General features: G+C 56.6%; 2 protein-coding genes across 3 annotated transcripts in view; one reads left to right on the forward strand and one right to left on the reverse strand.

The window, feature by feature from the left end:
- PAK6 (p21 (RAC1) activated kinase 6) overlaps positions 1 to 13709 on the forward strand; it is a 36821-nt gene extending 23112 nt beyond the window's left edge. For both annotated transcript variants that reach the window (XM_065940677.1, XM_065940676.1), the window contains 8 exons: positions 792 to 1000; positions 1884 to 2537; positions 7841 to 8338; positions 8448 to 8581; positions 8946 to 9072; positions 9162 to 9287; positions 9735 to 9869; positions 12177 to 13709. In XM_065940677.1, the coding sequence (XP_065796749.1) occupies positions 797 to 1000; positions 1884 to 2537; positions 7841 to 8338; positions 8448 to 8581; positions 8946 to 9072; positions 9162 to 9287; positions 9735 to 9869; positions 12177 to 12344 (2046 nt within the window). In that variant the 5' untranslated portion in view covers positions 792 to 796 and the 3' untranslated portion in view covers positions 12345 to 13709. The remainder of the gene's footprint in view (positions 1 to 791; positions 1001 to 1883; positions 2538 to 7840; positions 8339 to 8447; positions 8582 to 8945; positions 9073 to 9161; positions 9288 to 9734; positions 9870 to 12176) is intronic.
- Positions 13710 to 15328: 1619 nt separating this feature from the next.
- ANKRD63 (ankyrin repeat domain 63) lies at positions 15329 to 18832 on the reverse strand. The gene has a single exon (XM_065940996.1). It carries the CDS (start codon positions 18742 to 18744, stop codon positions 17596 to 17598), a length of 1149 nt encoding a protein of 382 aa, XP_065797068.1. The 5' UTR covers positions 18745 to 18832; the 3' UTR covers positions 15329 to 17595.
- Between the last annotated feature and the right edge of the window lie 5244 nt (positions 18833 to 24076).

Genomic DNA, 24076 nt, shown 5'->3' on the forward strand with positions numbered 1-24076 from the left:
CCCCTAAGATAGTGGCCCTCACCCTCCCCAAGCAGTGCCCTTGGCTCAGGGCCTTTCCAGAATTAGGGTCAAGCACCTGGGGACCACGAGGGTCCTTTTAGTTTGGTCCCTGACTGGGCAGCATGCCTGTGAATCAGCAGCTTGCCTTTTTGTGAAGGTGCATGTCACATTGACAGCTTTTGTTTTAGAACCATCCTGGGACAAACCCGAGTTGACTGTGATATAAAAGAAAAAAAAAAAAAAAACCTTTGATGCATAGTTGGATTCAATTTGCTAATTTTATTTAGGATTTTCTTTCATTGTTCATAAATGAAGTTGGTTCACATTTTCCTTTTCTTGTGCTAGTCTTATCTGCTTTAAGAATCAAGATCATGCTCATTTCATACGATGAGTTTCCCGGTTTTCCTCCCTCTTCCCCACCCCTCTTTTAGCTTTTTGACGGTGGAATGATATTTGTCATGGGTTTTGGATCTTATAAAAACACACCCCCAGAGTCTGCGTGCTTGGCAGGGGACTTGGCGCAGACAAGAAAACAGACACCTCTTTTCCATGTTTGTAGTCTGTGTTGGCTTATTTATGGGGCTCTTGCTACTTCTGGGACCGCTCTGTGGGGAGCTAGCCCATTCCCCCGAGGAAGAGGCCTGCGAGGTGGGGCGGGGGAGCCTGGACCGGTGCAGGGGGGCTGTGCCCGGGAAGGGAGCCTGGGGCCCCAGCACACGCTGCAGTCCCCTGTGCTTCCCTGGGGCCAGGCCCCTGTGAAGCCGGAACTCAGCCTGATCCTCCCCATGTAGGCACCATGTTCCGCAAGAAAAAGAAGAAACGCCCTGAGATCTCAGCCCCACAGAACTTCCAGCACCGCGTGCACACCTCCTTCGACCCCAAAGAAGGCAAGTTCGTGGGCCTCCCCCCACAATGGCAGAACATCCTGGACACACTGCGGCGACCCAAGCCCGTGGTAGACCCTTCACGCATCACCCGGGTGCAGCTCCAGCCCATGAAGGTGAGGTGTGGGGGGGCGGGTGAGTGCGGAGGGTGGGGTTCAGACCATCCCTCTCCACTGAGGGTAGCTGGCAGGACCACCCAGGCACCTGAGGAAACACCTGATGACCAGCTTTCAATTAGTTACCTTGTTTTCTTTCCCTGCTAATCAGCCTCTTCTCTTCTCCCTAGGGAAAAGGAGTCTGGTTTGAAGGGGGAGGGGTATCCCTACCCACAGGGTGGGAGGGTTGCCAGATTTAGCAAATAAAGATACAGGAGGCCCAATAAAATTTGAGTTTCAGATAACAATGAACAATCTTTAAGTATGTCCCAAAGCAATATTTGAACCTGGGGCTCTCACAGACCAGGGGGATTATTGCATTGTGTAGGTCAGGACACAACGTGATGAAGAGCCTGATGGGGGTTGGGGTCAGGGCCCTGGCGGGGTTTGGAGGCCACGAAGCCCGTGTGTGTGGAGGAGAGCCCTAGCCTGGAGCATGTCCCCCCAGAGACCTCTGTATGACCCCCGAAAAGACCACAGATAGAGCTGGATAATGGCAGTGGTCCCCAGGCAGGGTCTGAAGTCCCACCAGCTCCCCAGGCTCAGCCACCCATACCATCAGGCATTCTCGATTAAACACTATGGTTACTCACTTGTCTGCCCTGCCAGACTGCAGCGCTCTTGAGCCCATGAGAATGAACTTTCTTCCTGTATGCCCACCCCAGCACCGGCCTGGCCCTCTGTGAGCCCTGGTAAGGGACTGAAAAATTAAGGAACAGGTAGATGATGCAGCAAACAAGGTCCTCAGGTGTTCCTCCTGCTCCAGGCCCCCCTCTCTGACCTGAGCCCCACCCTCCACCATGAACAGGAGGCTCACCACACTCTTTCTTCACCCCTCCTGCAGACGGTGGTGCGGGGCAGCTCGGTGCCCACAGATGGCTACATCTCCGGGCTGCTCAACGACATCCAGAAGTTGTCGGTCATCAGTTCCAACACCCTGCGTGGCCGCAGCCCCACCAGCCGGCGGCGGGCACAGTCCCTGGGGCTGCTGGGGGATGAGCAGTGGGCCGCTGACCCGGACATGTACCTTCAGAGCCCCCAGTCTGAGCGCAGCGACCCCCACGGACTCTACCTCAGTTGCAACGGGGGTGCACCAGCAGGACGCAGGCAGGTGCCGTGGCCCGAGCTGCAGAGCCCACGGGTCCTTCCCAATGGACTGGCCGCCAAAGCACAGTCCCTGGGTCCTGCTGAGTTCCAGGGTGCCACACAGCGCTGCCTGCAGCTGGCTACCTGTCTGCAGAGTTCCCCCACTGGGACCTCACCCCCCACGGCCACAGGCAGGCGTGGGACCAAGACTGCCAGGCGTGGCCCCGAGGAGGCCCGGCCACAGTCCTGCCTGGTGGCCTCAGCCACGGGCAGGCCTGGTGGGGAGGGCAGCCCCAGCCCTAAGACCCAGGAGAGCAGCCTAAAGCGCAGGCTGTTCCGAAGCATGTTCCTGTCTGCTCCTGCCACGGCCCCTCCAAGCAGCAGCAAGCCAGGCCCTCCAGCGCAGAGCAAGGTAGGTAGGCCGGGGCCCCCACTCTCACCAGGGTAGGCAGCTGGGCCCACTGCATCCACTGGGGACACAGGCCCTGCCTGCCTTTCCTGCTTACATGGTCGGGTTGGGGGAAGGCAACAGATCGTCAGCTGAGGATTCTACCCTGAACCAGCTGAGCGCTCCTCCTCCAAAGGCTTAGCACGTGTGAGTCAGAGGTTGCAAGCCAAGTCACTTTGCAGGGGCTTCTGAGGGGCTCCAGTATGCCCCAGCTGACACTCCTGCCCTCTGGGGTGTGTCTAGGCAAATCGCACAGGGAGGCAGGTACGCCCCCTGAAAAAGCAGCATTTCTAACCACACAAGCCCAGACCCTCCCCTGTCCCCAGTGCCCAGCAACCCCCACCCAGGCCCCAGCAGAAGTAGGTGCTCTAGGACTTAGGGGGCAGGGTCTCTCTGGCTCTCCCTTCTCAGATCTTCTTTTGGCCTCAATCCCCTGCTTGTCCCAGGGCTCTCCTGAGGTCAGGCACAGCCTCCCTGTGCTGCTTCTCCCATAGGCATTCAGAAATGCTCGCGTTAGCCCTTCCCTAGTGAGGATTTCTTCCTCCTCACTCCCTCCCTTCCTCCTCTCCTTCCTGCCTACCCTTTTTCTAGTGGTTGTTGCTCTGTTTAACATTTCTATAATTATTTTTTTCTCATATTGTGTGCCATATGAAAAGCTAGAGGATTGAATTTGCCTGGGTCTGGGAGCATCGGGAAAACCAACATTCAGCATGTGTGACAGTATCAAATGCACACATTTTTCTTGTTAAAAAGGAAACAGTGAAGGAAGCCCTAATGGTGACATTTCTTGGCAGGCAGAGGAGAATGCTTTGGCTTCTTCCATACCCTGTGACACCCCGTCCGTGGTGACAGTAACATCCTTTCCCATTTGGCAGATGAGAAGACTGACTCAAAGAGTCAGCCAGGGGTGGGGGGCCCACTGGGCTCGCACCTCCTGCTCATGAAGGCCTTTCCACGAAGGCATCTTTTAGCTCCTTCCTGAGGGACAGGCAGAAATGAGCTTAGGCTGCAGCACAAGCTTGTTGTTGTTTAGTCGCCCAGTCATGTCCGACTCCTTGCAACCCTGTGGACTGCAGCCCACCAGGCTCTTCTGTCCCTGGGATTTCCCAGGCAAGAATACTGGAGTGGGTTGCCATTTCCTTCTCCAGGGGATCTTCCAGACCCAGGGATCAACGTGTCTCCTGCTTGGCAGGCAGGTTCTTTAGCCCTGAGTCACTAGCACAGCCCACGAGGATTGTAGTTCAGATCTAAGAAATAACCACCACAGCAGCGTGAGTGACAGAGTCTCCCCTCCCAGAGGGCGCCTGTGTGTCCCGCCTGAGCATGGGGGACAGCGGGGTTGGGAGTGACCTGGACCCTCAACCCCTTCTTGGTCACTGCCAGCCAGAGGCGATCTGGGCTTTGTGCCCTCCAGCCCCCCCGGGACAAAGGACAGTGGGCTGGGATCCTCTGCAGGGTTCGGTTTTGGGGAGAAACAGATGAGATGTGGCTTGATATGTTGTGTGAGAAAACATGAGTGCCTGTGAGCGGGTAGAGGGGTGTGGGAGGCTATGTCCCAGGGGAGACATTCCCCAGAAAACTAAGGAAGGAGCAGGACAGTGCATACCACCAGAAAGTGCACTTAGAGGGTCCTGATGGAGGAGGGGGATGGTTTCAGGGGTGTGGAGAAAGGGGGTGTCAAAACTGGCATGTATGGCCCAGGGTTCCCTCCCACACCCCACAGCAGGGGGCCAGGCCATCCCCCCATCTCTGCACACTTCACCAGGCACCTACTGTGGGCTGCTGCTGCAGGGGGTGCAGGGTCTCCCCTGTACCTGTGGAGGCAGGTGGCGCTTATCTGGCACTCAGAGACACCACAGTTCCCAATCTGGCCCCCTGGGCACACCCTTTTGGACAGATGTTCTCAAGCCAGGCCCCTAAAAGGCAGGGCCAAGACTGCCCCTGAGCCAGTCTGGGTCCAGGCTTCTCAACCTTGTACCGCTGACGTTTGTATCAGATAATCCTTTGTGGTAGGGACTCTCCTGTGTATTGAAGGATATTCAGGAGCATCTCCGATTTCTACCCTCTGGATGCTAGTGGCATCCCTCAGATGGGACAACCCCAAATTCCTCCAGACATTGCCAAGTGTTCCTCAAGGGAAAAACTCACCCCCAATTGAGAACTACTGCCCTCAGCTCTTGTACACTTGGCCTGCAGTCACTCACTTTGACCAAAGAGCAAAAGAGGACCTCAAGAAGGGACAGGGAGGCCAAGGAGGTAAGACAGAGCTTGAGCGATTTAGCAGTGGTCCCACTTAGTGGCAGAAAGGCCGAGTCAGAAAGACCTCAGCAATCAGCAAAGCTGGCTTAAATACCTGCTGTGTATCATGTACTCCATTATATGCCAAGGTTCCCCAGTCGCACCACCGCATAGGGCTGAAGTCGGCTTCCTGCTGAGTGACTCTAAGCAAGTTACTTAACCTCTCTGAGCCTATTTCCTCATCTACAAATGTAGATAATACTATTACCCATGGCTTAATAAAACAATCCACAGGGCCATGAGCATTAAATGAGATAAGGCACTTAATGCCCTTGTTAAAGTGGTAAGCCCTCTGTAAATGGCTGTATTATTTCTTAAATATTATGAGGTGGCCTCTGCCTATGCAGCCCTGACAGAACAGCCTCCTGAGCCCACAGCTGGAGAGCCCGACCCCATCACCACAGCCAGGGAAGGGAACGTGCAGCAGTGTTGTAACTCCACGAACGACTCTTCTTTCTAGTGGCTTCCTGCCCTGCGAGAGGCCTCACACAAGTAATTCCAGAATTAATCCAGAGACCTTAATTAATTCCACGTTTTGCTGCCCTTTCGCTTTCTTGGAGTGCTTTAACAAGCTTCACTCCGTCCTTTCTGGTGGCTCTGTGAGGTAGAAGCTCCCTCCTTGTGGAGACCGGCAGCAAAACCCACAAAGGGACACTTGGGACCCCCTCCTCAGCCCCTCTGCGTGGCCTGTCCCCACCCTCCCCGTGTCCACACATCCTCAGAGCAGAGAGCTCATGCAGGAGGCTGAGAGGCCGGAAGGAATGGGAAACTGTCTCACTGCCTTCCTTAGAGATCCAGGGTGGAGAGAGGTCAAAGCCCGAGAAGATAACGTTGAGGGCAACTTGAGGAGCTTTTCACGTCCCCAAGCTCTGCCCAGCCCCACACCAATGCTGCTCATTTTCTATATTAAATCTGCCTTGGCCAGCAGGCAGCCTTCTTACAGAGCCTTGGGCGCTGCTTCTGGGTGACAGCGCGTGGTACTTCTGTTCCTGGTTGTGGCCCCACAGCCTCAGTGGTGGCCACGCCCACCCCCCAATCCCAGCGCCCCCATGGGCTCCCCGCAGCCCTGGAATCACAGAGCACCTCAAATTGCGGTTCGAGGTTCCTCCCATCTCAAAACCCAGTTCTAGTGTGTTAGCTGCTCAGTCATGTCTGACTCAACGCGACCCCATGGACCAGGCTTCTCTGTCCGTGGAATTCTCCAGGCCAGAATACTGGAGTGGGTTGCCATTTCCTCCTCCAGGAGATCTTCCTTACCCAGGGATCGAACCCGGGTCTCCGGGGCCTTGTTAAAATACAGAGTCCCTGCTCTTGGAACCTACCAAGGCCATTCCCAAGGCCCAGGATTCTGCATTTTATCCAGCTCCCCAGATTGAAGAAATGGGGGCTCAGAGAAGGGGACCGGCCTAGGATTCATGCAGGTTAGAGCAGAGCAAGCCCAGAATCGGGGTCCTTTCCTGACCCTCAGCCGGAGGTCCCACTGCTTCACCACAACAGGCTAGGGAAAGGCAGCTGAGGGTTGGGGACTGGCAGGGACACGGGACAGTCTACCTACGTGCTCCCCAGGCCAGGGTGGAGTGGTCTCAGCAGTCCCAGGAGGCTTTCCTGCTCCTTCACCTCAAGGACTGAGCTGAAGCCAGGCACGGCCTGCCGGAGGTTGGAGCACGCCCAGCGGGCACGTGGGGCTGGGGCTGGCAGAGCAGCCACAGCAGTGGCATCGCACACTTGCTCAACCCTAGGTCAGGCCAGGCTAGGGATTGGGGTGGGGGCTGAAGAGATTGAGAAGGCTCTGGCTGAGCCTGGTAGGACCCAAGGCCCAGATTGACACAGCTCAGCTCAAGCTGAGTGCTTAAGTCGATTCTCTGGACGCTGACTCAGTTGTGAGGATGAGGGAGGGCCAGCACCCTCTAGGAACCTAGACAAACCGTCTATGAGATGGACTATGAGATGTTCTTGGAAGGTCCCTTTGCAGCTCCTCAAGTGTCCCCCAATAGGTCACTTTGGGGGATGACCCTCCCAGGTGCCCCTGGGAGGTGTTGTGTTGTACCTTACCAGCTTCTTGGAAAAACCCAAGGATGGGACCCTTTCTTTCTGGGGCTGCCAGGAGGGCTGGAGCTGTGAAGGGCTCACTGGGGCCCAGTCTGCACTCAGTTCCACCTTCTCTCCCTCCCTCCCCACCAGAGATCAGAAACATGGGCCCCCTGCCCTCTCTTCCTTTTGGGGGTATAGATCACCCAGAGAGGCTGCTCCAGGGGGCCCTTAGGAAACCTCTCACCCCGGCCCCAAGGCTTGTGTTTGGCCAGACCTACCCTCCTGACTCCACATCTCTCTAACCCCAAATCCCCAGTCCAGGGGACACCCAAGGACCCCCCGCCCCCAGGTAACATGTGCTGTGTGGCTCACAGCACAGACACTCTGACTCCCCATGGTCAGGAATGAGCAGGACCATCAGACCTCGACTGGGACTTTCCTTCCCTGCCCTGGAAGTCAGTAACAGCTGCGTCCCCCACCGATGCCCAGCGCCTCTTCTGCCCACCTGAGCCCTTGGGTGGGAGAGACACAGCTGTGGATGCCTCTGACCCAGATTCCCTGTGCAGCCCCACAGCACACAGCAGGGATGGCCTCCTGGTGGCCTCCCTGGGGTCTGACTGTCCATCACCCAGGGAAGAAACACCCAGCCCAGGACACTCCAGGGACCTGGCTTTGTCTTCCCAGGAGGGGCAGAGTGGATATAAACAGCTGTTATTTTTTCTGCTCACCTGGGAACACCGGGGGTTGGCTTCTCAAGCAGGACTGTGGTTTGATTGCAGTTCCATTTGAAAATCTTTGCTTAAGGCACCCTCCCATATTCATCTGATGCCCTGCCTGACCCTACACTTGTCCAGAGGTCACAGCGGTCACCCCCTGTCCCTGAGAAGGGTGCTGCAAGTGCTCTTACAGCCAACCATTCTTTCTGTTTCTTTCTACAGCCCAGCTCCTCCTTCAGACCGGCACTGAAAGGCGGCCCCCACAGCCTGGTAGCCAAGGCCCAGTCCTTGCCCTCAGACCAGCCCGTGGGGCCTTTCAGCCCTCTGACCACCTCGGATACCAGCAGCCCCCAGAAGTCCCTCCGCACGGCCCCAGCCGCCGGCCCTCCTCCAGGCCGCTCTTCCCCGGCAGGGTCCCCCCGCACCCGGCATGCCCAGATCAGCACCAGCAACCTGTACCTGCCCCAAGACCCCGCAGTGGCCAAGGGTGCCCTAGCAGGCGAGGACACGGGCGTTGTGACGCACGAGCAGTTCAAGGCTGCGCTCAGGATGGTGGTGGACCAGGGTGACCCGCGGCTGCTGCTGGACAGCTACGTGAAGATTGGCGAGGGCTCCACGGGCATCGTCTGCCTGGCCCGGGAGAAGCACTCGGGCCGCCAGGTGGCCGTCAAGATGATGGACCTCAGGAAGCAGCAGCGCAGGGAGCTGCTCTTTAACGAGGTGGGAGGAGAGGGTGTGGCGGGCGTGTGGCGGGTCCGTGATCGACCTCCTCCGGGAGCAGGGGCTCTGGGGAGAGTGCTGGCACTCAGGCATCCCCTCCTGCCCCCAGGTGGTGATCATGCGGGACTACCAGCACCTCAACGTGGTGGAGATGTACAAGAGCTACCTGGTGGGCGAGGAGCTGTGGGTGCTTATGGAGTTCCTGCAGGGCGGGGCCCTCACGGACATCGTCTCCCAAGTCAGGTGGGCAGCTGGGAGGGCGGGACCCTGGCACTGGCTGCCCCACTACTGCCCTGGCAGGGCTATCAGGTAGCCTGAGTCCCAGATGATTGAGGTACCTGTCACATTGTCCTGAGCCATCCTCCCCACGCCCATCGGCCTGGGTAAACCAACCTCGGGGTCTTAGGGGAGTGGGGAAGACACTGGGTCTCCAGCCTGGGCTCAGGCCCATTTCCACCAGGGCTCTGGCCTGACTCGGCTCCCCCACACATTGCCCAGGAGCTATGGGGCCTGGTATTGGGGTACCCACTCTGCCCAGCCCCACTGCCTGGCCGCCCTGCCAAAGCTAACATTCTCTTTTGCTGGTGGCCATGCCTTCTACATCCAGGCTGAATGAGGAGCAGATCGCCACCGTGTGCGAGGCTGTGCTACAGGCCCTGGCTTACCTGCACGCCCAGGGTGTCATCCACCGGGACATCAAGAGCGACTCCATCCTGCTGACTCTCGACGGCAGGGTAAGCCCTGCCCACCCTGGCACACCCACCACCCCCTTCCCGGCTCCCTCACCTCTCACTCCCTTTCCTCCCTGTCACCCTAACTCCAGGTGAAACTCTCAGACTTCGGGTTCTGTGCACAGATCAGCAAAGATGTCCCTAAGAGGAAGTCCCTGGTGGGAACCCCGTACTGGATGGCTCCGGAAGTGATCTCCAGGTCTCTGTATGCAACTGAGGTAACCACTCTCTCCAGCCCCCAGTCCTCCCAGAAGGGCTTGGAGACACATGGTTCTTCTACTTGTGGTCCTCCCCAAAGCCTCCCACCAAAGATTGCCCCCAGTTCTTAGGTTTCCGCTTGGTCAATCCTATCCACTGGCCCCTTTTGGTTGGTTCTTTTCTGGTCTATGACTTTGCTGCCACAAGCTGGCCCCCCAAATGCTCTCCCCCAGGCTCAAGGGCAGGCCAGGCTTCCCTGTGTGTGATGGCCTTTCTAAGAGAGTGGCTGACAGCTTGACCCTAACAGTCAGTGGTCACTGAAGCAGGGCACTGGGTGGGTGACCAGGAAGGAAGCCAACTCAACAGGTAGACCTGGGACCAGCCGCTCCTCTCCACCTGCAGCACGCTGCTCACTACCAAGGGGCCAGACTCCGGCCAGTGGAGTCAGGGGCATTCTCCTCTTGCAGGTAGATATCTGGTCTCTGGGCATCATGGTGATTGAGATGGTGGATGGAGAGCCCCCCTACTTCAGTGACTCCCCAGTGCAAGCCATGAAGAGGCTCCGGGACAGCCCCCCACCCAAGCTGAAGAACTCCCACAAGGTCAGTCAGCACACAGGTGTGAGCCTGCAGGCCCCGTTCTTCCTGAGGCTTCAAGGATCAGAGCCTGGCTCTCAGGACCAGCTGTACCTGGGTGTGGAGCCTAGTCACAACCTCTTACTGTCACTCTGACAAGTTTCCACCTGCAGGCAATGACAGGGGCCGAAGAGGAAAGAAGCAAGGCTGTGGGAAACCTTGATGTCCTGGAAAAGAATCTAGAGAAGCTAACTGAGCAGGAACCCCCTCTATCCCATGTGTTGGGGAGCCATAACCACGGCACATGTTCCCAGTCCATCACAGAGAATTGGCTTGCCCTCCCCGCCAGTGTATATCCTAACCACATCTAAGCCAGTTTCCCCTTAAAACCAATGTTCACATGTGTGTGTGTGTGTGGTGTGTGTGTGTGTGTGTGCACATGCACGTACGCACCTGTTGAACCTTTTTCTGCCAAATCCACCCCAACCCCCAGTCCTTACCTGTGGGTACCCCCTGCTGGTGGCCAGCTCAGCACAGAGCTGCAAAATGGCACTGCCCTCTGGTGGCCCGAGTAAGAAATGTCCCAGAGGGTTGAAACTGGGTGCCTAAATGGCAAAATGGTTTCGTAGCCCAGCTGGATGAGAGGACAGACAGGAAATACTTTGAGACAAATGGTCTTTAGAGCCTGCACTCTTGACCCGTAAACTAGCGGATAGTTCTAATTAGCTAATTCCCCAGAGGATACAGCTTTCTGTAACAGCCTAAGACTCAGTTTCAGTTCAGTCGCTCAGTCGTGTCCGACTCTTTGTGACCCCATGAATCGCAGCACGCCAGGCCTCCCTGTCCATCACCAACTCCCGGAGTTTACTCAGACTCATGTCCATCGAGTTGGTGATGCCATCTAGCCATCTCATCCTCTGTCTTCCCCTTCCCCTCCTGCCCCCAGTCCCTCCCAGCATCAGGGTCTTTTCCAACGAGTCAACTCTTTGCATGAGGTGGCCAAAGGATTGGAGTTTCAGCTTCAGCATCAGTCCTTCCAATGAACACCCAGCACTGATCTCCTTTAGGATGGACTGGTTGGATCTCCTTGCAGTCCAAGGGACTCTCAAGAGTCTTCTCCAACACCACAGTTCAAAAGCATCAATTTTTCAGCGCTCAGCTTTCTTCACAGTCCAACTCTCACATCCATTCATGACCACTGGAAAAACCATAGCCTTGACTAGACGGACCTTTGTTGGCAAAGTAATGTCTCTGTTTTTTAATATGCTATCTAGGTTGGTCATAACTTTCCTTCCAAGGAGTAAGCGTCTTTTAATTTCATGGCTGCAGTCACCATCTGCAGTGATTTTGGAGCCCCAAAAAATAAAGTCTGACACTGTTTCCACTGTCTCCCCATCTATTTCCCATGAGGTGATGGGACCAGATGCCATGATCTCAGTTTTCTGAATGTTGAGCTTTAAGCCAACTTTTTCACTTTCCTCTTTCACTTTCATCAAGAGGCTTTTTAGTTCCTCTTCACTTTCTGCCATAAGGGTGGTGTCATCTGCATATCTGAGGTTATTGATATTTCTCCCGGCAATCTTGATTCCAGCTTGTGCTTCTTCCAGCCCAGCGTTTCTCATGATGTACTCTGCATATAAGTTAAATAAGCAGCCTAAGACTCAGCCTTATCCTAAAATATTTCTCAGAATAAACTGAGGCAAGCCCTTGACTTAGACTCTAAGGCATCGAGCAACAAAGGAATCTTCTTTCCAGGTCTCACTTTGTTCTTTTCTAGTTTTCAAAACACTTCTTCATTCCTGACCTTTTTTTCTTTAATCTTCACTAAAGCTCTATGTGAAAGACAGGGCAAGCAGATATTATCATTAGCCCATTCTACAGATGAGAAAACTGAGCTGTAGAGAAAAGTACAACTTGTCAAGGGATCAGGGATAGACCCAGAACTGGATCACTGGTACCTTTCCACAGAGTCTGAACACTGAGAGCCCTGAGAAGCCGCGTGGTAGATGGGCTGTATTGGGAGCCCAGCTCTCCATGTACCCTAATTCCATTGCTCAACAGCACCCCTATAGGTGAACTGGCCACTTTTCCTGAACGGATGCTGATTTTCTTTTGTTGTTTAGTCGCTAAGTCATGTCCCACTCTTGCGATCCCATGGACTGTAGCTTGCCAGGCTTACCTACCTGATAATCCAAAAAGTGCTGAGCCTGGGAGGAACCAGGAAGTAAGAAACAAGAGAATATAAGGCTTTCATATGATGGTGGAGCCAGGCAAATTGGGTCACCCCCAAGCGGCTACCAGCTGTGGCTTCCTCTCACTGCCCTGCCTCCACAGGTCTCCCCAGTGCTGCGAGACTTCCTGGAGCGGATGCTGGTGCGGGACCCCCAGGAGAGAGCCACGGCCCAGGAGCTCCTGGACCACCCCTTCCTGCTACAGACCGGGCTGCCCGAGTGCCTGGTGCCCTTGATCCAGCTCTACCGCAAGCAGACCTCCAGCTGCTGAGCGCAGCCCCAGAGTGCGCCTGCCACCTGTGCCCACAGGCAGGAGACACTGGGCCGCCAGCTTGCCAACAGGCCTGCCTGCCTGCCTGCCTCACTCTCTCAGTATTCTCTCCAAAGATTGAATGTGAAGCCCCCACCCTACCCTCCTGCCCCTCAGCCCCCTGGGCCAGGCCGGACCTGCCCCTCGGTCACTCTCCCTCCCAGGAGTGCCCAGTTGCCTTTGGGATGATGGAGACCCCTTCTGCGGGATGACCCTTTGTTATTTGCACAGGGATATTTCTATGAAACATGGAGACCAGCGTTTCTGGCCATGGTGGCCAACACAGCAGAAAAGGCTGCTGTGGTTCTTTTTTATATATATATAAAACGGTAGTTGTAATCGAGCATCCCAGGTCACCCAAGAGGCAGACTGCCTGTCTTCACTAGGATGCTTGCTGTTCTCAGCTCCAGCTCCAAACCCTGGGGTCTGAGAGGGCCACCGGGAAGGCGGTTATTGCCCGAATCCATCTTCCTCCCTTTGTGTCTGACTTCCTGAAGTTGCAGTTTCACCTGCCACTGGCTTCCTGACCCACCTGTGATGACAACACACCCCTAGCACAGCCAGCACCCGGGTGTGAACAGCCTGCTCAGAGGACATGGGTGAGGGAGGGGAATTTTCTGGGTGAAAGAGGAAGGAGGCAACTGGCAGTAAAGGTGGTCTCACTTTACAGGGTGTGTGTGTGGGCGGGGAGGAAGGTCACCCACGGCTGGCTTCGGTTGGGCTTCTCCATCTTCTCCCCACTAAATTCTGCTCTGAAGGCGACCTGCCTGGCCTCCTATCACTTAAGTCCCATGTTTCTACCTGACCAATGAAGAGGTCTATATTGAGTCAAACATAACCCAGGTGCTTGGCAGTTTTCTCCTATACTGTGGAGTCTGAGAGCCAGGGACCAGAATGGTGAGAGAACAGACTTTATGAGCTTCATCTCAACAACCAGGTCATCAGGGACCCGCTCCTTTTTGTGTGTGCTTGGGGGACCAGTTCATTTCAAAATCCTGGTCTGGGGGAGGTGAACCAGCTCCCAGGGGCCATCATGTCACTGGAGTGGGCACCCCATCTGTGCAGACCACCCACCCCTAACTCCTCCTCATACACCTGTCTCCTTGTCCTCCCAGCCTTCAGGGCTGTTGTGAGACAGGGAATCCCAGGGAAGAATTCCAAGTGTCCGGACCCTATCTAGATAATATTTTTAGATTCCTCTGTCCCTAGAGCCCTGCTTTGGGGCAAAAAGAAAAAATTGCAAGAACTTTTTTTTAAGGGTCAGAGTTTTAAAAAACAAAAGCATCTTCCCTTTTGTGAATTGTTTGCACTTGTGCCTGTTTTAAATTAAACTGAGTGTTCAAAACCTCTGGCCTCCCTGTTGTCTCTGGGAGTGTAGCCAGGCTGTCTTCAAATTAGACACACTGTAGTGGGTGTCCAGGGTGGTCCCCCCTCCTCCCTGACGTGAGTTCCCCAATGGTCATTCTGATTCACAGAAAATCCAAGTCTATGGTGGCAAGGAGGGCCGAGAAGGAGGAAAACAGGAAGTGAAAGGCCCTTGGGGCTGAATGAGCTGAAAAATAGACAAGGCTCCTTCCCAGGGGGGAAGAACTCAACCCAGAAAGCCAGGGCCATGGGCCGTGCTTGCCACCACGGGGGCTCTGGGGCAGCCACCAGGGATAGTGACCACTTTCTGGAGCAGCATCTCCCTTTCCCCGTTTGCTTCTCCCAAGTCAGTTGCGGCTCTCCTCAAGATGTCTACAGGAAGTGGCCTGGAAATGCCTCTAGTGAGAAAGCAGTCTCTGTTTTGGTTCTCAGAGAGGAAGGAGACCATGAGGAGCTGTGAAGAGCACAACGGGAAATCAAGAAACCTGGGTCTTTAAACTTCTAGCTCTGACACTGATTCTAGCACTTCCTTCCTGAGGTCTCATCCTACCCTCTCTCTGTCAGGGTCACGGAAACCTCTTACCTAGGAGGAGCAAGGAGTCCCACAGACTTTCTCCCACAGCTCCCTACCACAACCCCACGTAGACAGCTGCCCTGGTCTGAGGGTCCCAGTCCCACCAGCTCAGCAGCACCTGATTGTTACCTCCAGGAGGCAGCCACAGTGGGCTGGGCAGAGAAGGAGGCTGAGAGAAGGCAGGACCTTCCCCCTCCCAACGGGTGCCCACAGTCGGGAGTGGTTGACAAGGCAAAAAGACACCAGTCCTCTTAACTGAAGAACACTGGATTTATTAACTGTTCTTTTGAGTTCTAAGAGTCCTTCCACTGCAGTGTCATTCCCAAAGCATGTGCATTGTGTCATTTAGCCTCACACACAGACCAGTTCTGAGCTTACGTCAGCTCCAGTGGCACAGGTGACTTCACAACGATGAAAGCAACAAGAACTGGAAAAGCAAAATGTTTCAAAAAGTCTCTGCTAGACCAGAGTGAGCTCAAGAGGACCCCAGCCTCAATGCTCTGGAGCTGACAATGAGAGGAAGTTCAGGAGAGCGAATTGTGGTGAAACGTCAGTTTTGCACAGAGCTGGGCCAGGTAAGAAATCTACAAGAACAGCAAGGCAGTCAAAATACACAATTTAGTTCAGACAGGAAAGATCTGCTGTGGTTTTTTAGAAACAGCACTTTCAACCATCAAACCCTTGGCAACTCCACAGAGAGGAGCCCTCAAAGTTGTTTACCCAATAGAGAGGGCCTAGGGTGACCTTCAACCAGAAATCCCCGTGTCAGCGACACTTTAAAACACGACAATACCTTCAACACAACATGCAACGCAGACCCACGTCTTCAATGTGGTGTTTTGAAGAAGCCAAAATACTTATATTCTTACACCATTAAAAACTTCATAAAAATTAAACACAGTTGGAAAAGGATAAGTGAGCAAGCAAGGATCAGGGGAAAAAAGGAGTTTGCACTTGGCACATCCAGTTTCCGCCACCCCCCCCCCATCCCACCCCAGATCCTCTCCCTCTGGCTTTTCAGGCGCTTTTTCAGAACTTTTCAGTTCACCCACCACTCAGACAGTGGGACTGAGGAGAAGCAGATATTCAGGAAGAGAAGAGTGGGGGAAAGGGCAAAACACCCCAGAAACGAAAGCAAATCTCATCAGAAGAAAACAGTACAGAATCAGTAGGCCCCACTGATTCTTAACAGTAGGTTCAGAAATCACAAGGGACCGCTTGGAAGCTCCCAGTCTCTCAGAAGTCAGCAGGAGCTCTCCACATGCAGCCTTGGAAGATCTTGGGGTCCTAAGTGAAGGGTCTGGGCTCCTGCTACTCCACATGCGAGTTTTTTGTTCATTGTCCCTGTGAAATGACTTCAAGTATTCGGATTTAACATACTACAAGAGGAAGAGGATTCCACGGGTAAGTGCACAGGAATGGAGAAGTACACAGCGGTGATTGCAAACAAAACCAGAAGTCTGAACTCCGAGCCAGGGGCAACTAGAGCGCAGTGTTGCCACCAGGGGGCACCAGAGATCACGTCCAGAGTCTGGGCCCGGGCAGCCTCGCGGACCCTGGAGGGGTGGAAGCCCTGCGGAAGCGTCTGACACCTACACGAGGCGGGCCTCTGATCACCCACCCCTCACCGCAGGACCAATTTCTCATCACAGGTTATTCTCGCTCTGGGCAGTTTCCTTAGAGTTACTGGCGATAACCCTTCCGTTCTGCAAAGATGAACAGATCGACGTCTTGAAAGAACCCCACTGCCGGCGGGTGAGTGACTGCAAACTCAACCTCAGGGATTCACAAAAAACTCCCCCACGCCCCGCTACCACGAACCGCTGGGCGCGCGGGTTCGTGTGCTGGCGCTTCCGCAGGGCACACGATTCGCCAGATCCTCTGGACCCCTCCCACTTGGCTGACACAAAGAGGGCGGGGGCGAGGATGGAGGGGACCAAGGGCCAGGCCAGGAAAAGGCCTTTAACCACCTCTCCACAGTTGCCTCTGACTCACTAATCTGCCCAGTATTGAAGCTGGGCCGAGCCTGCGTCCCACGCGTTGGGGCAGAGGCAGGGGTCCTTGGTCTCGACCTCTAGCATCCATCATCTGCCCTGCCCTCCATTAACGGCCCAGCAAGAAGCAGGAACCATTTAACAGCCTCCTTCTAGCTCTCGCCAGTTTGATATAATTTAAACCCGGACCTGAGGCTCGTGTGGGCTTCAGACTCCCTCACGCCGCAGCCGTTTACCGTGGCAAACACTTCAGTCAATTATCCCCCTCGCGGAGCTTCTATTTAAAGAGACATTGTCAGGTTCTTAAGCCTCGGATCAGACCCGCTGCTTTCTGCTTCACATACAAAGACTCAAAACATGAGTTCTTTGAGGATTGGAAGCAATACAATTAAGCAAAGCCTTCGCAACCGTTCCACCCTGCGGGAGCACCCACGTGCGGGACGGGGGAGCTGGGAGGCGGTGGGGACGGGGGAAGGGCTACGTTCTTTTCATTTCAGGTCTCTGAAAGTGAGAGGAAATAACTCAAGAGCCCAGAACTGTGCTGGGCAAGGGGAGGGGGAAGAAGACCCCACATTGTCAATGAAGTTGAATCTTTGGATCTGGCTCAGGCAGAGGGAGCTAAAATTACTCAGCTGCTGGTTCAAGGGACAACTGACATTCCTGCCACCCTCAAAAGCTGCTTTCAGTGTCTTGAGGCAGGAGTTTCTCCCCAGAAAAACTAAACTTCCAGATTCTTCCCTTCTGTCCAGAAGGGTTCCCCTTCTCCAACACTCCAGCACTTAAGGGGAAGGGAGATTTAGGTGGTGTGGGGCATTATTGTCAGCATCATTGGAGTTGGAGTGGGGGGACTAGGCCTTTGTTCTACAGGTCAACTCTTATCACTGCCTGGCTGATGCGGGTGTGAGAAAACCCTCCAAGGGGAAGGAAACCCTGCAGGAGCCAGAAGGACTCTGGACTGCACCTTAGCAAGGAGGGAAGGAAGTCCAGCTGGAAGGTTGTAGCCTATGGATTCAGTCTTCTACTCCTTGCTTTCACAACAGGAACAGCAAGCCTTCAGAGAATGTGAGACTTAGGGAGTATCAACAAGCACAAAAAAGAAATAAGATGGGGTCCCTTTCAGAGAGAGGGCTGAGGGAGGGAGGTCTCATCTCAGCAGTAGGGACAAGTTCTAGGCTTTGTGGGTAAGAAACTGCCAGGAAAGTGAGGGGCCTGGGAAAAAGAAATCCCAGTAGAGCAGAGATTGGGAGGTGGGGGGAGCAGGACTCAGCCTTGAGGCTGTTTACCGCTGAGCGTGCAGCACCACGGCCTCCGTGCCCCCCTGCCAAGGCTGAGGCCCGGGCACCGAATGTGACAGAGCATTGGGCTCTAATTCTTGGCCGCTCTCTGGCCCAGATGCCTCCCCGACCAGGCTGGGGATGTCTGGAGCTGTGGAGCGTCGGCGCAAACCCAAGCGGCCAGAGCCAGGATCGCCTTCGGGGTGGGGGCTAAGACCAATGGGGGCTTGCACTAAGGTTGGGGGCGCTCCCTCCAGCACCTCCTGCGACCGCCACCGCCCAGCCCCCGAGGACTGGGGCGAGTGCGGTAGGGCCATCAGGGCTCCCGCTCGCAGTCGCGCCGCCTCCTCCTCGGTCACGGCACCCAGCGCCAGGCTCATGCTCCGGCCCAGCTCTGGCCGCTCGCAGCCCTGTGCCCGATGCCGACCGAAGCCCTTACCCCCCGAGCCAGCCTCGCCGCCGTGACCATGGCCGCCCGCCGCTCGGGCAAAGCGCGCCAGGAGAGGCCGCGGTAGGCGGCGGGGGCTGGGTCGTCGGCGCTCCGGGCTGGGCGCGGGGACCGGACGGCCAGGGGGGCTGTCAGAGTTGGAGCCCCGTGCAGCGGCGGCGGCGGCTGCGCGGCCCCACGGCCCTGTGAGGGCCTGCACACAGGTCCCGTGACCGCGGGCGGCAGCCAGCTGCAGGGCCGTGAGGCCCGCCCGATTAGTGCGGTCGAGGCGTAGGCCTAGGCGGCGGAAGGAGCGCACCAGGAACTCGAGCACCGCCCCGTGGCCGCACGCGGCCGCCCACATCACCGGGCTGTTGCCTGCCGAGTCGGCCGCCTCGGGGTCGCCGCTGAACTGCACCAGCAGTTGCACGGCGTCTAGGTGGCCGCGCTCGCACGCCAGGCTGAGCGCTGTGCGGCCGCGCTCGTCCCGCAGGTTCACTGCCGCACCCTGCTCCAGCAGTAGTCGCACAAAGCGCGCGCGCAGCGCGGGGTCTGGTAAGCCCACGGCCACCATGAGCGGCGTGCGGCCCTGCTCCGCGCGGCAGTCGATGATGCTACGGTCCAGCGCATCCAGGACAAAGCGAGCCAGGTGCACTTTGCCCGCCTGCATGGCCTCCAGAAAGGTGCGCGTACCCGCTCGGGGACACAGGTCCTTGGGCTTCAGCATGGCCCCGGCCGCCGCGCCCAGGCGGCCCGGCAGCTCCGCGCGGGGGCGCCCCTGCTCCCGCGCCCCGCCGGGCTCCCGGGCGCTCCGGTATAGCCCCCTCCTTGCGTGGGCGGCTGCAGCCGAGGGTCCTGAGGTTCCGGCTCGGTCCCCAGTTGCCCCGCCGCTCCTGGGCTGCACCCCTGGTGTCTCGCTGCTCCTTTCTTGAGCTTCCCGCCTGAAGGTGTAGATTGCTTGCTACTCCGGGCTCCGCACCTGGCCCGCCACGAGACGACGGGAACCGAAACTCAGGCCCCTCCTGACTCTCCCGCAGCTTTCCCAGTGTCCGGCGCCTCTCAGTCCCTCGTGGCTGGGAGCCGCGCCACTCACCCGCAGCCGGGGCAGCCCCGCTCCCCCGAAGAGACGGTGGCGCCCGCCGTGCGCGCCTGCCTCTAGCCCTGGCGGGGCGCGCCGCTCCTCATCTGCTGGCGCCGCTCCTCCGCCTCCTCCCCTCTCGCGGGGGCCGGGCCACGCCAGGGCGCTTGCTCCTTACTTGGGGGGCTCGGTGGCGCGGGAGCTGCCGCCCGCCTGGATACCTGGTTTTATAGCCTTGGGGGTGTCCATGACAATGGCTGCCCTGGAAGCGGGCTGAGCTGCCTGGGCCGAAACGGACCCGGCGGGGGAGACAGCCTCTGACCGCCACCCACCCCTTCGTGGGCCACGAAGTCGGGGAGCAGCTCCTCCTCCGCGCTTCCCCGGGACTGCGGCAGCGGGGATGGGGCGGGGGCAGCTCGTCGGGGGCTATGTGCACCCAACCCGGCCAATCTCAGTGTCACAGTCTGCTATCCCCACCCTCCGCCCCCACCAGAGTTGGTTCCCTGGGCTCCTTAGAAACTGGCGGGACCCTGAGCCCGTCGGGGAAGAAGAGAGCTACCCCCAGCGGTGTGGGTGGAAGGAAATGGAGCCCCATGAGAGCAGAACTCAACCATAAGCGAGCTGGGGGTGGCGGCGAAAGGCGGACTGGGAGTAAATCACTCTCCAAATCCGGGGAGGGGGTACCTGCGCTGCGCGGGGCTGGGGCCGGCCACTGGAAGTGTAGCGAATCACGCGCGCACACACACAATCGTTCCTCCTGCACACGCTCATTCGGCGCGGGGGTGGGAGGGGGAGTGCGCTCTCCAATCTCAGACGTTTCAACCCCGACAAAGCGCCCGCCCGCCAGCTCCCGGCGGCTGAGAAGCTGGTGGAGCGTAGACGCGGCGACCGGAGCGGGCGTCTTAAGATCCCAGAGTGCGGCAGCCGCGTTAGCAGCTCCTCGGCACCGCCTCCCCGCTGCTTCAGGACCCGTAGCTACCCGGGAAAGTGCAAGGGACATGCAAGTCTCGCCCCAGGGTCCCCGTCTCCCTCTTGAGCACAAAACCACCCCCAGACCACAGGACTCTGACCTTTACCACTAGCCGACCTCTTCCGAGAGGGAAAGAGCAAAGTCAGAGTGTGGGAAAACCACCACTCCCTCTCTCCCTCTGGCCCGCTGCTCCACCCTGGGCATGGAGGGAGGGGTGTGCAGCCCTCGGCGGTGGGGAGTCCGATCGCCTAAGATCTGCTGGGGGTGGAGGTGTGTAGGGTGGAATGAATATTTGTGAAGTAAGAAGTGAGTCAGGAATCCACTGCAGAATTCACTGAGACTTTTAGTGAGCCAAGTATTGTGTGTTCCCAGGTGTGGGAAATACAGAGGGGGAAATTTGGTCCCGGATAGAAGAGACCTCCCCTCTCAAGCTGGAAGACACGACCAGAACATAAAAAGTTGAGTTTATGGCCCGGGGGCTGAATAGGCCGGTAAAATACAAAACTGAGACAGTCCCTGAAGGAAAAAAGAGAGTTGTGGAGAAGGGCGGGCCCTAGGATCTTCCCAGGATAGGCCTTCGAGATGAGATGGAATCTGGATGCTAAGAAGCAAGGTAGACATCCGGATGGGGTTGCTGAGGCCAGGGCATGGAGACAGGATAAACACCTTTAGGGGACAGTGTTGAGGGCTGTTTTATGGGGTCCTTTTATATGAAAGACAGGAAAATAAAGGAAGAATGAAGTCCAGGATGAAGACTGCTTTGTCCTCAGCCTGGGCAAAGCAGTGACCAGAAGCTTTGCAGCAGAACCTGCCTGGGGAAAGGTATGGGCAGGGAGAAGATTTGTCTCTAGGAAAAGCCAATGGGCCCAGATGGCAGAGTGGCAAAGTGGACGCCTGGCTCTGCACCCCCTAAGCATCTCACCTCTCTCCAGCTCCCAGGCTTGTGAGATGTCCACCTGGCATCGGGGCCAGTCATGGAGCAGGGGCTCCCAACTCCCCTCTTGCCTGGGGAGAGCATGTGTTGTATGCCTGCACACACCATGAAACCTCCCCTTTTACTTTTTTGCATTTTTTAATCCCCCTACTCTGGGATCTGCCGATTTTCTCTCAAGGTGTCACAGAAAGGGCACAGTATTTGACAGTAGAGTTGTCCCATCTTGAAGGCATTCACTAGCAATGTGGCTCCAGGCCCAATACTCTCATCTGCAAAAGAAAGCAGCCCTGCCTGCTGCAAGCAACAGCAAGCTAGAGAGTGTCAGGGAAAGAGCTGTTCAGTTAGAGGGCAGAAAGTCCAATCCCACCCCCAGACCAGGGCACAGGGTTGGAGGGTGGGGTGGGGGTAGGAATAGACTCTCTAACCCTAGCAAGAACGCAGGAATGATCTCCCTGTTTTCTCAGGCTGCAGAAGAAAGGTATTCCTCTCTTCATGACTCAATTTCCCTTTTCTTCGGCATGAAGGAAATTGCTGTCTTCTCTTCTTTCTCTGTTTCCAGGACTAAGGGAGGGGGTATCCCAGAAGTCTGTGTGGCAGGCCGGCCTGACAAGCCAGGCCCTGACACCCCCAGGTGGAGGAGAGAAGCAGCTAGAACACAGAAGGGGCACTGGTCCCAAAGAGCCATGCCTCTCCTCCCTGGGCCACGCAGCCTCATTTCCGTCCTTTTTCTCTGTGGTGGATGAAGAGAGTTCGAAGGAAGAAGGGGAGTTGAGGCAAGGCCTCTCTCTGGCCTGTCAGGGTGTGCTGTGCTGGGTTCGCTATGGGAGGAGCAGCAGTTCCATCACTCCAGCCCAGCGAGGCCTATGGCGGGATGGTGTAGAGGTGGGCTAGGATGGGGTGGAGGGGGGTGGGATGGGGGGGAGGGCGATGCCAGGTCTCATGCCCTAAAAGCCTTTGCTCTGACTTCCCTGTGGGCTCAGCATGTTCTGAGCAGAAAAGAAATAGCAACGATGAAAAAAAGCCGAGACTTTGCTTTGGAGCACAGAGGCACCAACAGCCGGAATTAGAAGCTGTCGCTTAGGGAGCTGAAGGCTGACAGGCGATGGAGCTGAGGCAGGCAGGGGGCAGGCAGGTATGCCACACTCCCCTCCCCTCCCACCTGCTGAGCCTCCCCCACTGCAGGCCCCAGGCTGGCAAAGGGCTTCCTCCCAGAGGAGGCTGGGGTCTGCAGTCTGTCACTCTGTCTGCAGCTGCCCCCACTCCGCAGGCTCCCTTCTTTCTTCCTCAAGTGTCACCAGCCCCCTCATCCAGTCACGTTGCACCAGCTCAGCAGGGTTGGGCCTGGTGGCACGTGGCTGGGAGATCCAGAGAGCTGGGGGGAGGGGGGTGTAGGGGACGGGGTGAGTCAGCAGGGGACTCTGGCAGTGAGTCAGCAGTGGGACTGGGAAGGGGGCAGGGACCTTTCTTTTTGTGAAAAAGGTGAAACTGAGGCATACCGCTGATGGGGAATCTGGCCCCAGCCCCCTAGATCTGTAGCAGGAGTGGAACTCAGGTGCCCTTCCCTGGCCCAGAGCCCTGAGAGAGGGCATCAGTTCTTCCTCTGCACATCTCTGGGGGGCCAGAGATTAATGCACCCCCAGGGTCCAAGGACTATGGCATGTTCCCAGGGGCAACCTGCTGTTTTTCCAGAGGATAGAAAGCAGGAAGGTGGATATTTGCCCCGTCCTTCTGGGAAGCCCCCAGCCTCTCCAGGAAGCAGGATTGCATCCTCTCCCCCATTCCTGGGCATGTTAGCCCCGGGCTGGAGGCTTAGGGATGCTGCCCAAACGTGACTGAGAGGCAGAGAGAAGGAAGTCGTCTTCCAGTGAGTGGCCATTGACAAAACTGGGAACTGCCCAGTGGGCCCTATTTGGCGCTGACTCTGGCTAGGTCAGTGAGTTCCTTTAGGCCTGGATGCTCATTCCTGTGAAGTTCTACCCCTGGGTTGAGGAGGAGAGGGGGCAGCTGAGTGCTCAGCTGGAGGGCTAAAAACAGGACACTAGCCTGGGATGTAGATGTCCCAGGCTTAGCTGCCTCCAGCGTGTATGCAGGCTGATGAATGACAGGCCTTACTTCTGTGAATGAGCAGGGCCCCAGCCTCATCCTGCCACCAGAGACTGCTAGCATCCCAGAGATCAGCCCCTAGAGGGATGGGGTGAGGGGGCTCCTGTTTATTTTCCAAAGGCACAGGTGCTCATAGCTAATGGCATTTGCTATAATTCTCTGATAAGAAAACAACCTCTTCCCAGAATCTACCTCCCACCCTGCTTCTCCCAAGCCAGGGCCTGTCTTCATGTGGGATTTGAGACTGTGTCATAGGTGTTAGGCTTCCCCGGTGGCTCAGTGGTAAAGAATCTGCCAGCAAAATGCAAGAGCCTCAGGAGGCTCAGAGACTTGGGTTCAATCCCTGGGTGTGGAGGATCCCCTGGAGAAAGGCATGGCAACCCACTCCAGTATTCTTGCGTGGAGAATCCCCATGGACAGAGGAGCCTGGCGAGCTACAGTCTATAGGGTCGCAAAGAGTCGGAGACGACTGAGCAACTTGGCACGGATGCAAGCACAATAGGTGTAGTGAATAGCTGCACAGAAGCCTCCGACAGCACATGGTGGGGTCAACCCTAACTGCCACGGGTCAACCCTAACTGACCACTCTAAGTGTGCCTCAAAGGGCCCAGTTGACCTGAAAGATTCTGACTCCCCAAGAGGGTAGGGGACACCTTTGTTCTTTTGCCCCAGCCCTGAGGGCGGAGGCAAGGAATGGCCACATTTGGGTGGGGAGTGGAGCAGAAGGGTGATGTCATTTTCCAGTGGTTATGGCATCGGGGCTGGCAGAAGGGGAAGTGAATCCTCTTCAAACCAAGAGGCAGGGCTTTTCCACTGTGCTCTGGAAGGAACCTGGCGCCCAGTTCAACTCTTAAGGGCTTTTTCCCCAGCGCATTTCAGTTGAGGGGCACTCTACTCTGCTGCTCCCCATTTCTCAGAGAACAGAGGCCAGACATAGGCAGAAAATCTTGGGACAGGGTTCTTTAGTAGGAGTT

The sequence above is a fragment of the Muntiacus reevesi genome, chromosome 7, assembly GCF_963930625.1.
Source record: "Muntiacus reevesi chromosome 7, mMunRee1.1, whole genome shotgun sequence".
In the NCBI taxonomy this organism is placed as follows: domain Eukaryota; kingdom Metazoa; phylum Chordata; class Mammalia; order Artiodactyla; family Cervidae; genus Muntiacus; species Muntiacus reevesi.